The sequence below is a fragment of the Astyanax mexicanus genome, chromosome 3 (genome assembly GCF_023375975.1).
Source record: "Astyanax mexicanus isolate ESR-SI-001 chromosome 3, AstMex3_surface, whole genome shotgun sequence".
Lineage (NCBI taxonomy): Eukaryota > Metazoa > Chordata > Actinopteri > Characiformes > Acestrorhamphidae > Astyanax > Astyanax mexicanus.
In genome coordinates, this window is record NC_064410.1 from 19,474,706 (window position 1) to 19,490,691 (window position 15,986).

Sequence of the window (15,986 nt, forward strand, 5' to 3'; positions counted from 1 at the left end):
ATTTTTGTTGCATGCTGGGGATTGTAGTCCTGGAGGGGAGCATGCTCAGTGACAGGAAGGGAAAAAGGCCAAGTTAGAAACTACAATTGAATGTTATTGTTTAGAGCAGTGGTTCTTAGGGCTGCAACGATTAGTCGATATAATCGACCATGTTGAGTATTTAAATTTGTCAAATACAAATTTCATTGTCGACTAATCGCTAATTTGTAAAAGTACTGCATTACACAAAGTGCTGGGGACAGAAGAAACTTGGTCTGTGTCTCCAAAAGTCCCTAAACACAATAGATTATATATTTATTCATTAAATATCAGTACTCTCCACGTTTAAACAACATGTGGACATTTAAATGCCTTTTAAATCTCGTGTTTAGCTGTTTTTCTGTTGTTTTTAGAGATGGAGGACATGGCAGAAATAATCATAGACTAATTGACTGCTCGAAAAAATGATCATCAGATGTGCCCTACTGGTTCTCATACTTTTTTTAAACCATGTACCTGAGCTCCTGAGATCATCTACTGTACCATCCTGACTGATTGCTTTTTCTCAGCGCTGTAGATTCTACTGAAAAAAAAAAGGGTCTGGATGAGTGTAGGATGAGGATGAGTATTTGCGGGCCTGAAGAAACTCGAAACAAGTATTTTCATCTCCGTTTGAGATTTGGACTACATGCAGAGCAGACTGTGGGTAAGTATCTTGTATTATAATGTGCTACATTAAAGCTAGTCTCGGCTGTTTAAATGAGTAACGCGGCGAGATGAACACAGATCTGCTGCAGGCGCCAAAGTCAGTAGCATCTAATGGCGCTTTTCATTCTGACCCCATCCGACGACGCGAGGTGACAAACCGAGGCGAGCAACACGCTTTTAATACGCCTTACAGACGGCCACTGCCAATTAAGATAAATCAAAGCCCGGCTGCAGATTTTAAGCTAAGTGAAAGCTTTAGTGCGCGAACATAATAATAGATAAATAATCTCCCCGGCGCACAATGAAAACAAAGTAGCCACATTATTAACCACAGCAAATTGGGCCTTTATTGCACTCGCTTCCCCTCCGATCGGGCCGTGCTGCGGGAGACTTAGCCCATTTCAGAATCCTCTGCTATTGATTGAGGATCGTTGAGTTTTCAGAAGGAGAAGCCTTTGCTCATATTCGAATGCTTGAGAGGGTTTCGTCTGCTCGCCGTGTCTGGGCTTCTGATTTATTCTGGCTGACCACCTCTCCAGAACATCCTGATTCGTTGGAACATGAATCGTGGACCAAATCCAAATCAACAACAAGTCTCTTTTTTGATGAAAGAAAGAAGATGAAATGAAATGATGACACAGAAGAACTTTTTGATGAGTTCTTCCTCCATGTTTTGTTCTTTCTGGAATTTTTGAAAAGGATCTGATTACTTCATCTGCCAGAAAAGAGCATGTTTTTCCTCAGAACTTGGGAACTAACTGATGGGAGTTTTCATTCTACCTCTTCAGAAACTTCCTGTCCATCTGCAATCATTGCAGCAAGTTACACTACCGTTCAAAAGTTTGGGGTCACATTGAAACGTCCTTATTTTTTAAGGAAAAGCACTGTACTTTTCAATGAAGATAACTTTAAACTAGTCCTAACTTTAAACAAATACACTCTGTACATTGCTAATGTGGTAAATGACTATTCTAGCTGCAAATGTCTGGTTTTGGTGCAATATCTACATAGATGTATAGAGGCCCATTTCCAGCAACTATCACTCCAGTGTTCGAATGGTACAATGTGTTTGCTCATTGGCTCAGAAGGCTAATTGATGATTAGAAAACCCTTGTGCAATCCTGTTCACACACCTGAAAACAGTCTAGCTCATTACAGAAGCTACAAAACTGACCTTCCTTTGAGCAGATTGAGTTTCTGGAGCATCACATTTGTGGGGTCAATTAAACACTCAAAATGGCCAGAAAAAGAGAACTTTCATCTGAAACTCGACAGTCTATTCTTGTTCTTAGAAATGAAGGCTATTCCATGCGAGAAATTGCTAAGAAATTGAAGATCTCCTACAACGGTGTGTACTACTCCCTTCAGAGGACAGCACAAACAGGCTCTAACCAGAGTAGAAAAAGAAGTGGGAGGCTGCGTTGCACAACTAAGCAAGAAGATAAGTACATTAGAGTCTCTAGTTTGAGAAACAGACGCCTCACAGGTCCCCAACTGGCATCTTCATTAAATAGTACCCGCAAAACACCAGTGTCAACATCTACAGTGAAGAGGCGGCTGCGGGATTTTGGGCTTCAGGGCAGAGTGGCAAAGAAAAAGCCATATCTGAGACTGGCTAATAAAAGAAAAAGATTAAGATGGGCAAAAGAACACAGACATTGGACAGAGGAAGACTGGAAAAAAGTGTTGTGGACGGATGAATCCAAGTTTGAGGTGTTTGGATCACAAAGAAGAACGTTTGTGAGACGCAGAACAAATGAAAAGATGCTGGAAGAATGCCTGACGCCATCTGTTAAGCATGGTGGAGGTAATGTGATGGTCTGGGGTTGCTTTGGTGCTGGTAAGGTGGGAGATTTGTACAGGTTTGTAGAAGTTCTGATCCTGAGGTTACTAAGATTATTTTATCTTTTAGCTTTTTTTTTATAGTATTTTTTTTTTAGAACTTGGGAAATGAGGGATGGGAGTTTTTGTACTACTTCTTCAGAAACTTCCTGTCCATCTGCAATCATTGCAGCAAGTTACATTTATCGAGCTTTCATCGATTTGGTCTAGCCAAACTCTTCCAATGATTTCTTTGATTGATGGTCTTTCCATAGTTTCCTTGGTCATTTCTGTGCTGCATAGTAACATGTTAAGAACTCTGTACGTGGATCTCCGTGGAAACTTGGACCCAAAGTGTAATTTCGGTGCACAGCAGAGAACCAATAGCTATTTTATTAAGATGTGGATCCGGACGGGACTTAAAATACCAAAAAAGGACCAGTAAAAAACAGTAGGTAATTCAGCCTGTGATTTTTTTTCAGAGGACGTCTGAGAAAAACAAATTCATGGTCCTTCTGGACGGGAGTAAAATCACAGAGGACCCCCCATAAAAGAGGGCTCAAATTATATGTATTATGTATTAATATTTCTGAAAGCACAGAGTCACATGGAAGGTATTACTATACTGCCTCACTTACCTCATATTTGAGTGGACCAAATCAACAATGTCTCTTTTCTTAAGATGAAATGATGACGGAATAACTTTTTAATTTTTTTGGAGGTTAAAGTTTTTCCTTCACTCCACTCCTCCTCTGTTTTGTGCTCTTTTTGTATTCTTTAGAAAGGTTCTGTAATAAAGAAGAAGAAGGCTTTATGAAGTCCTGATCCTGAGGCTTCTAAAATTATTATTTTATCTGCCAGTAAAGAGTAAGTGTTTCCTCTGAACTTAGGAACTGAGGGATGAGAGTTTTAATACTACCTCTTCAAAAAGTTCCTGTCCATCTGCAATCATTGCAGAAAGTTACTTTCTTCAAGAGTCTTCCAATTATCTCCTTGATTTTCTTCCCATTGTTTCCTTGGTCATTTCTGTGCTACATAGTAAAAGTGCTGAGAACTCTGCAAAGGATTTTCTGCTAAATTTATATGGTTTCTTAACATTCCTCAAAGCACTGTATCACATGGGAGGTATTACCACCCCAAGTGGACAGTGCAGTGGGTGGTAATGATTGTGACTGGCGGATTCTGGCTAGTATTGTCCATGTGAACAGCTGAAAACTCTGACAGAAATCAACAACTTGGGACAACAACTCCTAACTTGTGAATCTGCTTTGTACACAAGATATAGTACCACAGGAAACCACTTGCTATGCAACTGGGAACGGTTGGCAATACGTTGCCAAGTTTGAGTGAGACAAACCCTATATTTATACACAAATGATTAAGTAAATACATGCGAATGTGATCAGTACTCTGATGAGAAGGAACATAGAAAATACAGTTCTTGACTAATAGGTTGTGGGCATGTAACAGCTGAATTCATGGCATGGTGGACTGTGGAAAATGCAGACATGTGGTCTTGACTACAACTCTACAAATGTCGTCATACTTATTGGTGGCTACTAGCCACTATTCACTATTAGCTACTTTATGGCATGTTTGCTTGAGCTGCTCCTTAAATACAGTCAGAGGAACTCTGAGAGAAATCACATCCATGTTCAATATTAGAGGCCAAATGTGCATTTTCACTGTGAAGTCTGGCATTCTTCAGCTTTAAAATTCATTGGACACAATACTAGTTCCTGTTCCATGACATGTGTCATGACAAAGTATAGCAGTACCACACATATTACGCTATATTATGCTATTACCATTTTGGTGCAGTAGCTTTGTGGAAAATGTCCAGTGCTGCCATCAGTGCTCGAGTTCTTCCTCCACTGTAGTTATTTCTGGATTCTTCAGATAAAGTTATCCAATCAAGTAATGAAATTAAAGTAGAAGAAGGGGTTATAAGATGCTAAGAAATCCAGAAATCCTGCGTCATCCTGAAGTTTCTGAGGATAGTTGATCTGCCGTCATAGAGTTCCTGTTTCCACAACTTGAGGGATAATGTTGGAGTTTTCATTCTACCTGTTCAGAAACGTCCACTGCATTTGCAATCATTGCAGCGAGTTCAATTAATCGAGATTGATTTGTCCGAGCCAAACTCTTGCAATAAACTCCTTGTGATTGTCTTGGCAGCTTATGCTGGGTCATGGCCATCATTGCTGTACTGCATAGCTAAGTGCAGGAAACTCTGCAAGAGTTTTTCTTCTATAAATGTTTGTTTTCTTTATATATATATATATATATATATATATATATATATATATATATATATATATATATATATATATATATAATTGAGCACAACAGTTACATTGAATATCACAGCAAGTGTCTTGAAGTAGATATACACTGGTCTTTATTCTGAAATGTTTGCTATTTGTTTCCTGTTTCCTAGCAAACAGCCTCTCATAAAAAGCAACAATCAATAGGTTGGATCAATAGGTTAGTCTTTATTGTCCTTCAGCTGTGGGTGGCTAATCAAAAGTTGAAATATACTGTATATTATATATATTTTCCCAAGAATATTGCTTTTCTTCATCCATCTCAGAAATGTAAGGGACCTTTTGGAAACAACCCGATTTAATGGAGCGGCTCAGACAAACACGGCGTGGCTAATAGTGGCTAATAGTGAATAGTGGCTAATAACCACAAATACATATGACAATATTTGTAGAGTTGTAGTCAACACGTCTTCATTTCCCACAATCCACCACCCCATGTATTCAGTTGTTACATGCCCACAACCTATATAACTGTTTTTTCTTTTTCCGTGTTCTTACTCATCAGAGTACCGATCAGATTCACATGTATTCACTCAATCATGTGGTTTGCATTGGTTCAGCATTGGTTCAGTTTTACTTAAACTTTGCAAAGTATTGCCAACTATTCTCTGTTTTATAGTGCTTTCTTGTATTTCTGGGTTTTGGCAATGATCTGATTTAATTTTTTAAAGAGTTTTCCTTATTTAGTAGTCTGTATTTTAAAACATAAAAACAAAACGTAAATACAAATAAAAAAGAAAATGTATAAAGCAAGTTCACTATAGTAAGGCCATATATTGGCTCAGGCTCTATCCTACTCACGTTTACTCCTAAAGGCTAACGTTACCCCAAAGCAATCCAGACTGTTCTCATACAGAGTTCCCCAATGGTGGAACAAACTACCTTCCACTACCAGATCAGGAGAATCTCTCACTATCTTTAATTAACTCCTGAACACAGAGCTCTTCAAAGAGCACTTACTCTCCTAACACCTCTAACAAACTACCTTCCACTACCAGATCAGGAGAATCTCTCACTGTCTTTAATAAACTCCTGAAGACAGAGCTCTTCAAAGAGCACCTAATTTTCGCGCTATAAGGCACACTGGATTGGAAGACGCACAACTTATTAACGTCTATTTTCTGGTCTATTTTCATACATAATGCGCATTGGATTATAAAGTGCATTTTAAATGACACTAGTACGAAACAGGAGTGTCGAAATGTTTTCCTTCTAATTCAGCAGCTCTCGCTACTGGGTGATGGCCGGAGGGGGATAACTAAGTTAACGAAAGCTAAGCTAAATAAGCAAACTGTAATCCTCAAAAAAAAAAAATTCCTTTTAAAAAAAATAAAACGAGTGCTGGATGTTAATCTACACAGATTTCTCTCCTGAAAACTCTTTATTCGGCTGAGCAAAGCACTTCCATTTTTATACAGTAAGCTTAGATTCTCAAATTTCTCCAGCATTAAGGCTGGAGCATATACAGCTAACCGCTAACCCTGAGTGTTCTGGTCAACCAGGACGATATTAGCTAGTGGTTCATCTTTCGTAGCTTGTTTTAACATGGTAGACATGCAGGCTAAAGGCCAGTAATACTCACCTCTGAATGGCTAAAGAGCTAGTGCGGTTAGTGGGTAATGCTAATGCTGCTCCAGCAGTGCTAGCCAGGGTTAGCAACAGGCAACAGGCCTCAACTGTGAACGGCTAAAGAGTTAGTGCGCTTAGAGGGTAATGCTAACGCTGCTCCAGCAGTGCTACTCAGGGTTAGCAGCAGGCTACAGGCCGATAATACTCACCTCTGAACGGCTAAAGAGCTAGTGCGGTTAGTGGGTAATGCTAACGCTACTCCAGCAGTGCTAGCCAGGGTTAGCAACAGGCAACCGGCCAATAATACTTACCGCTGAACTGCTAAAGAGCTAGTGCTAGAGCTACATCTAGCTAGTGGCTAATGCTAATGCTACTCCAGTCTCAGTGTTGGAGAACTAAACTGAAACTCCTGTATAACGCTGTACTTCAACAGAGTAGCTTTACTGCTCCTAATAGCATTGACAATTTTTGGGAAAATTAAAGGATTTTAGGTGCGCCTTATAGTGCGAAAAATACAGTACTCTCCTAACACATCTAACAAACTAATTACTTATTGCCCCATTTCCTTCTTCCCTCCTTTTTCTCTTCTATTCCACTATTTTCCTTTGGTCTTCTTTAGGTTCTGCCTAATATATAAATATATATATATATTTTTTTGTACATCATTATTTTAAAGTCAATTTGGATAAAAGTGTTCACTTTATGTAATGTAATGTAATATACCGAACAGAGCACTAAAGTCAAGGTAAGAGCAAAAGACATGAGCAAATACAGACAGGTAACCAACAAACAAGTCAAACTAAAATACAGTATGGAATCCAAATACAAACTAGTTTGCATTCAGGAGAATGAAACTGAATAAAATGTGGAATAAAAGAGAGACAGAGAGATTTTTGATTGGCTGATAGTGGACTGGTTGGCTGAGTGTAATGTCATTCAGAGATGGACTGTAGCAAAAGTGTGACAAACACTCCACTAATCCTTTATGATAAAGCTTTTTTATTTATTTTTTTAAAGAAACAGGTCATGAAGGAAATCATATATTCCATATTCATATCACCATCATTTCACAAAGGCCTGTCATCTGTAGGCAACGATATTATTCTGTCTATGTTGCCTATATTTGCTGCAGGCTGATGGCTTAACCTGTCACCGCTGTTACCCCAGTTTGATACTGATCATTTTTCTGTGAAATCAAATGCATTTCCAAATCGATGCTGCAGTTCCCACCTTCACGCTGCGCCTGTGCCAGCATGCTTATCGTCACATATGAAGCGAAGGCTGTGTGTAACAGATTCGCTGCTGCCAGAGTGACCTTGATATTCAGGTGATGCATCAGCCCGTTATGAAAGCTCACACCGGTTTACTCTATAAGGGAGGAATGTTTAATGATATTGCATTAATGAGGGACGCCTCTTTAATTAGAACACCTCTGATTAGCTTACATTCCCCTTAATATCATGGATAAGCTCATTTTTTTTTCTGTCATAAGAAAAAAGTAAACTAACTTAGATAAAACAGAGTGATAAAGTATTGAAGCAGATCATTATTTGTACTATTTGTAATGATAAATTCACTTTTCTCAAAATCTTTATTGTGTATTAATGTTAATAAGCTCAGTTGGATAGGGTTGCCCTGCTCCCTGTACACCTTATCTAGCTAATCAGCTACATGGATTGAACAATGAATCTGAAACACCTGGTTTTAGACCACAATAATTGATTGAATCGACGGACAGTTCTGGTGGAAACAGGAGAGTTGAGGTGCACATTAAATTCTGCCATGATTTGAGCAGCCGTGGTTTTATGTTTTTTGGATACAATCCGGGTTAGCACCTGAACATCCCTTTCAGACAGCTTCCTCTTACAGCGTCCACAGTTAATCCTGTTGGATGTGGTTGGTCCTTCTCGGTGGTATGCTGACATTACCCTGGATACCGTGGCTCTTGATACATTACAAAGACTTGCTGTCTTGGTCACAGATGCGCCAGCAAGACGTGCACCAACAATTTGTCCTCTTTTGAACTCTGGTATGTCACCCATAATGTTGTGTGCATTTCAATATTTTGAGCAAAACTGTGCTCTTACCCTGCTAATTGAACCTTCACACTCTGCTCTTACTGGTGCAATGTGCAATTAATGAAGATTGGCCACCAGGCTGCTCCAATTTAGCCATGAAACCTCCCACACTAAAATGACAGGTGTTTCAGTTTCATTGTCCAACCCCTGTAATTAACAGGCTTCTCCTGAGTTAAAAATTTGTGTGTTTATATAAAGTGCTGTATAAACTTTGCAAAGTATTGCCAACCATTCCCTGTTGAGTGCTTAGTGGTTTCCTGTGTTTTTTTTGTCTTGTCCTTGGTATCAGATTAGTCTGTTTCTATCTTTGGAAACTCTTCGGCTTTTTGTGTATTTAAGTTGATGCTGTTGTTGATTCTAGAAGATGCTGTTCTGATATTGTTCATATTTGAACTCAACGTCAAAACTAAGACACACCTCTTTCTTTAGTGCTTCTGCTAAGCCGAATCTGCTCATCAAATTCATGAATGTCAAGGGTTATTAAACTGATGCTACAACTGCTGTGATTATCTATTGCAAACAGCTAAGCTAAGTAAACTAAACTGTAATCCTTTTAAGGTCAAACGAGCACTGAATGTTACACAGATTTCTCTGCTGAAAACTGCTTACTTGGGTCAGTAAAGCGCTTCTGTCTATTAACAGTAAGCTTAGATTTACAGATTTCCAATAAGGCTGGGTGCAGCAGCATTAGCATTAGCTGTGGTAAGTTCTAGTAAATGCTGCCCAAAAGCGATACACTGAGGAACCCTGAGTGTTTTAGTAAACCAGGGTGCTATCAGCTAGTGGTTTGTCCCATGTAGCTTGTTTTAAACATGACAAACGCGCAGATTACAGTATGCAATATACTCAACTCTGAATGGCGAAAGAGCTATCGCTTAGTGCAGTTAGCAGCTAATGCTAATGCTGCTCCAGCAGTGCTAGCCGGGGTTAGCAGCAGGCTACAGGCAGGTAATACTCACCTCTGAACGGCAAAATAGCCACAAAATGTGCAGTGACGATTTTTGAAACAATTGAAGGATTTTAAGTGCACCCTATAGTCTAAAAAATACAGTAATCATTGCTTATTTATTGAGAAAGAAATAGTCACATCCTTGTCATGCTCTCACCATTGTGAATTCTATGATATGTTTATACGTGTCTTTGCCCCTGCCTCTTCTCTTTCCCATAATCTGTGCACAAGCATGAATACCCCTGTTGCTAATTGGCTGGGATAGTGTTGTGTTTCTCAGTATGGGGCATTTTTTGTTTCCTATTTTACACAGCCAGAGCTGAGTATGAGCACCAGGCTTTTCCAGCATGCCAACAGCCTGGAGAGCCAGCAAATCATGAAGAAACGTTCACTTAATTCTTTTAACAAAGTATTTTGGACTGAAATCAAATACAGCACATTTAAAGCAGAGAAAGAAGAGAAGATGTGCAGAACAGGGTGTGCTCTAGTACCAGGGTTGGGAACCTCTGCCCTAAACATAACGTGAAACCTGTAGTACGTAGATTTTCTGGAGAGAAATATGTTGGCACCACTTAAAAATGATAAGTTTCTTTGATTTTACCAAATTGAAAACCACTTGAATATAATCTAGAGTAAGATGGATTATCACAAGCCATCAAACCAAGCTGAACTGTCTAAACGTTTGCACCAGGAGAGCCATAAAGTTATCCAAAAGCAGTGTGTAAGACTGGTGGAGGAGGAGAACACTATGGGTACACTATGCTAAAGTTTTGTGATATTTAAACGGTAACTAAACCTAATGATTTTAGCTGACTGGGTGATGTATGGGTTTAGAAGCAGGGTAGGAGGGAGAGCTGATTAGCTGAGCTGCAGAAGCAACAGTGTGCTTCTGATAGATTGTGATGTGTCTATGAATCAAAGTACATGGACACATCATCCACGCCTATAGCACAGTTGAACCTGAGAGGGTCCTGCAGAGGTTGAAATAACAGCAAAAAAGCATTTTGTTAAAGGTTAGAAAAGGTTTATAAGGTTTTAAGAAGGATATGTTGATATGTTTCACGTACATTTAAAGGAACACATTTCAGCTGTTAATTAAAATATATAGTTTAGAGTTTAGTGGCACTTTAATAAGTCAATATGCCTATTGAAGCATATTATCAATATGATGAAAACATAACATATCATGATATGATAATGCATCGGCATATTGCCTAGCTCTCGCAGGCAATTATTTTAGAAACAAATCTACAGAAACTAGAGATGATCTGGATGATCACAAGCCATCAAACCAAACTGAACTGGTTGAATTTTTGCACCAGGAGTGGCTTAAAGTCATCCAAAATCAGTGTGTAAGACTGGTGGAGGAGGAGAACATGCCAAGATGCACAAAAACTAGAGATACACCAAAAATAAATACTAAAATGAAAAGCCTGGCTGTAGGCTGAATAGTCCGAATAGTAAACCTGTTTTTTTTTTTTTTTTTTTTACCAGTTTTCAGGCTCTAAGCAAGCGTCTGTTCTTCCTACAGCAGGGAATGGCCCTGAGTGTGTAGTAGGTATTTTGTGGGTGGTGGTAAAAGGAGATGCACAGAGACATGTGACATTAAATTGAGGTCTGGCATCATCTCGAGCATCTCTCAGCAGCGGGCCTCCTGTTGGAGAGCTTCCTGTGTGCTGCATTTACTGCGTAGGCTCCAATCGCTGCTATTGAGGAGAGTTGCTTCTTATCAAATATTAAAGATTCTATCAGGCTTACAGTGACTGCCAATATCAGTGTAGCAACATTTTACGTTTCTCTCCATCCTGCCCTGTGCTGAGAAGAGCTTTCCTATCTTCTGTAGTTCTCTCTCTCTCTTTCTCTCTCTCTGCCACACTTTTCATTCTTCAGCACTTTTCAGAGTTCACTGTACAGCGTAAACATTCAGCATTGGAATAAAAGAAAAAGCTGTTTTGGATGTACTTTTATGTAATGTCACAACAGCACAGCATTTCCATACATCCTGTTGAAACAACATGACATCATTACTTTATGAACACAGCCTGGTTTGTATTGAATGTGCTGTGGCTTTGGTGTACAGTAAACATGCTCGCTTACATTTACTTCCATATTTTTCACACTGTAAAGTGCACTTAAAATCCTTTAATTTTTCCAAAAAAATGTCAGTACACCTTTTAATCAGGCATGAATTCTATCAGTCAGGTTGTAAGAAGCAGTAAAGCCACTCTGCTGAAGTGCAGAGATATAAGGGAGTGTCAGTCAAGTTCTCCAGCACCAAGGCTGGAGCAGTATTAGCACCAGCCGCTAACTGCGCTAAGTGCTAGTTCTTTTGCTGTTCAGAAGTGAGTATTATCAGCCTGTACCCTGCCGCTAATCCTGGCTAGCACTGCTGGAGCAGCATTAGCCACTAACTGCGCTAAGCGCTAGCTCTTTCAAGGTTCAGAGGCAAGTATCCTGTGCATTATCTGTGTTAAAACAAGCTACATGCAACAAACTGCTAGCTAACGTCACCCTGGCTCACCGGAACACTCAGGGTCCATTAGTGTAGTGCTAGGAGTTAGTCGCTAATGCTAATGCTAATGCTACAGCACCCAGTCTTAGTGGAAATTTGAAAATTTAAGCTTGCTGTAAATAAACCCAAATACACAGATTAACATCCAGCGCTCATTTGACACGAATAGAAATGATGCCATGAATAAATATGAAAATAGACCAAAAAAAAAAAGATGTCCATTGATAGTGCGCCTTATAATCCTGTGTGTACTATAGTATTATAGTACTAAAAAAAAAAGGATTATACATTTTGTGCACATTTACGAAAAAAATGCTGTGAAAATAGAGTTTATTTAACAATTAAAGCCGCATTTTCTAAGATTTATTTTTATTTGAAATCAGAGGTCTCCAAATAAAAGACTTGAGGGTAAATTTAGTTCTGAAATTAAAAGGGATGTGTGTTTCATTAAAAACAATATATATATATATATATATATATATATATATATATATATATATATATATATTTAATTATTATTAATTTATTTTTTAAACACAGTACAGAACTTCTAATGGCCATTAAAAAGTTAAAAAGTGCTCCTAAATGAGTTAAATCATCTAGAATTCTCACTTTTTTAAAGTCAAAAAGCCACACTAACTTTATAAATAAGCCTTGAATATAAGAAAAAACATAATTATGAGAACAAATATATGCTCTAACCTCTTTAAATAGCATTTTTTCTCTATCTATGCTCGGATTTTCTGTGTAACTGATTATAGTGATTTATACTGTGACTCAGCTTCCCGTGTTATATTTAGATAGCTGCCATTTCATGTTGTATTGATTGCCGCTAATTTTTCAACCTCTCTGCTTTCTCAGTCTGTTCTTTTGATCTGTCTGTCATAAAGCAGATGGCAAAGAGCATTATTCTTTCATCACCCTCACTCTCTCTTTGTCTCTCATTATCTCTGTCTCTTTCTACACACACATTCTCTCTTTATCATCCTGTGGGCAACTATAATAAGGCGAGGTCACGGAGAACAACAGGCCAATCGATGCAGGGCCGCGTTCACGGCAGATGAATGGTGGATTTAATCGGCTGAACATCTCTAACAGCCGCACATAAGAATGGAAAATAAAAATAAATTAGAGGAGAACGGGGCTTCAGCCCGGCCCAGTCCATTTCCATCTGCCCAGAACTCGTCATATTGATCCCATCAGACACTTAACCTCTCATATATTAGCAACGCTGCAGCACCAGGCTCCAGCTAGCATTAGCACAGGTATGCTGCTAGCACTTCTAACTAGGGCTGAGCATCGGCAAGAACTTGACACTATGATTATGTATCATGATACAAGGCTTATGATTTAATACAGTGCCAGTCAAAGGTTTGGACCAACCATCTCATTTAATATTTATAATTATAAATATAAGCATTTAGGGGAGCTGTTAACAAGCAGTTTCTGAAGATGGTAGCTCTGATAAACTTAACTTGTGCAACAGAGGTACTCTTGGTCTTCCTTTCCTGGGAAATTTTATTATAACTTTTTTGAAGGTCTTTGTAACTGTACTTGAGGAGTTGTATCTTTAATTAGTTGAGTAGTTCTTGCCATAATATGTATTAGAACATTACTCAAATAGAGCTATTCATTGATTACCAACTCTTCCTCTTCACAACTTTACAACTGATGCTCTCAAACACATAAAAAGGACAAGAAATTCAAGTAATTAGCTGAAAAAGCTAATTGAGAAAATCCAGCCAAGATATGCAAAGCTGTCATCTAAGCAAAAGGTGCCTACTTTCAAGAGTCTAAAATATAAAACTAATCGAAGATATTTTGGTTTGTTTAACACTTTTGTATTTGCTAAATAATTCCATATGCTTTTTCTTCATAGTTTGGATGTCCTTAATATGTCTTTAGTACAATGCAGACCATTTTAAAATAAAGACAAACTACTAAATTGAAGGTGTTTCAAAACTTTTGACTGGTAATTGGAAGCAGCTATAGAATGCTCTCTTAATGTATTTGAAAGCATCAGTTGTAAAGTTGTGAAGAGGTAGAATATATATATGTATATACACCGCCAATTACCCAACCCACAAACTAGGACTCTCCCCCATCACTAGTAATGCCCCAACACACCAGCAGGGTGAGGACTAACACATGCTTCCTCCGATACATGTGAAGTCAGCCACTGCTTCTTTTCGAGCTGCTGCTGATGCAGCATTGCTGAGCAGCATCACAGCGCGCTTGGAGGAAAGCGCAGCGACTCGGTTCTGATACATCAGCTCACAGACGCCCTGTGCTGCAGACATCACCCTAGGAGTGATGTGGGGAGAGAGCACCATCTACCCACCCGGAGGGAGCAAGGCCAATTTTGATTTAAGTTAAAATTTAAACTTTGTAAGTGTGGGGGAAAAATGGTAAAAAACAAAAACAGAAAAAGAATGAAACCGGAATTTGCCAAACAATAAAACAGATTTTATTGGACCCTATACTACTAACAGTCTAATTTCTTAGCAGAACTCAAGTAAGAACGGAACAAACGTCCGTCCACACGTCTGTCTTTCCGTTTCCTCTCTCCACTGTGCGTCTGTGGGACTGGGCTGAATTTGTGCTGCTTTGTTAGCGGTGTGGCTAAAGGGCATGTCAGCAGGGTGAATGATGAGGAGAATTTGAACTGTAATTGGCCAATTGAGAGCAAGTTTGGCTTCTCAGCAGGGAAGAATCAAGAATTACAATTGTTTAGTTACAGGGACAAAAGAAAGCCAATGAATCAAGAGGCACACTTGTTAGCGGGTATAGATATTCTTCTCCAGCCGGGTGAATCTGGGGTCGCGTTCTATAGCTGCTTCCAATTACGACTGAATAAGAAAGAAACGAGCTGCTGATTCACACAGTGAACTTCAGGTCTACTCCTACACGTGATTATTCACATGTCTTTGTCCCTCTGTCCCTCTGTCCCGCAGGTCATATTTGAAGCCACGGTGTCGGCCGAGCAGAAGGGCTACATCGGCCTGGATGACATAGTGCTGCTAAACTACCCGTGCTGTAAGTACCTTTCTAAACACTGTGTTCACAGCCTAAACCTTGGGTACACTACATAACAACTTTTTTATTTTAAAGTCATAGCAGATTATATACAGACTGTGTGGTATCTCACACTTCCTAACTGAGTTTTTCTTAGTTCTGAAATAAAAAAAGTTTGAGTTTTAAGGCCAACTTTTAAGTTTTGAAAAAAAAAAAAAACTTGACTAGCTGTGTCAACTAGAAATCTTTAATTCACATAATACATTTTTCATATGTACACAAACTTCAAATATTCACTTTCACCATCTCATGATTTTATATGGACTCATTTATAGTCATGTCAAACGTGATACTCAGATTGTCAAGAACTGAATCGATTGATTTAAATCAGAGTAACTCATTACACTGCTTTGTATCACACCTTCTGTATCTAAACAAAAAATCCATGTGACTGTCCAAAAACAGGTTTTGCTATGGCACACATTTTTGAAACGTTTCCAAACTTTTTTGCGAATTTAGTATGAATTAAAGTGCAAGCAACTGATCAGAGCGAGATCAGAATGTTCTGTCGCAAAACTTCTCAAATATCATTATCATTATCATTAATGAAATAAAAGGGATCATTTTGAACTTGAAGAAAAACTTAAAGGTAAAGGGTCTGATTTCCCAGCAGATGTCACTGTGGTGGATGATGATTTGAACACCTCACTAAATGTAATCTTTTTCTGAATAAATTTATTCATTTGACTCAATCTCTTAAAAGCCCCACTTTTGCTGAGAATCAGCAACTTTTTAGTGACACAACTGAAAAAGTTGTAAATTACATGTTTTATATTAATTAAATTCACCTATGTGGGAGTAACACAATATTTTTTTTTTCATTATTTAAGTTGAAGATGAGCTCTACCTGTCAGGTTTTAAGGAACTGTAAAGCTGCTCTGATGAATTATAGAGTATAAGGGAGTTATTGCTGCTAACCACAGCTAGCTAGTGGAGCTAAACAGCTCTGTTAAACAGGGCTGGCTAGC

At 38.7% G+C, this 15,986-nt stretch overlaps 1 protein-coding gene across 5 annotated transcripts in view; it reads left to right on the forward strand.

Moving 5' to 3' along the window:
- Positions 1-15,986, forward strand: part of ptprua (protein tyrosine phosphatase receptor type Ua) — a 558,925-nt gene that overhangs the window by 291,628 nt on the left and 251,311 nt on the right. For all 5 annotated transcript variants that reach the window (XM_049476164.1, XM_022682961.2, XM_022682962.2 and 2 more), the window contains exon 4: positions 14,898-14,979. In XM_049476164.1, the coding sequence (XP_049332121.1) occupies positions 14,898-14,979 (82 nt within the window). The remainder of the gene's footprint in view (positions 1-14,897; positions 14,980-15,986) is intronic.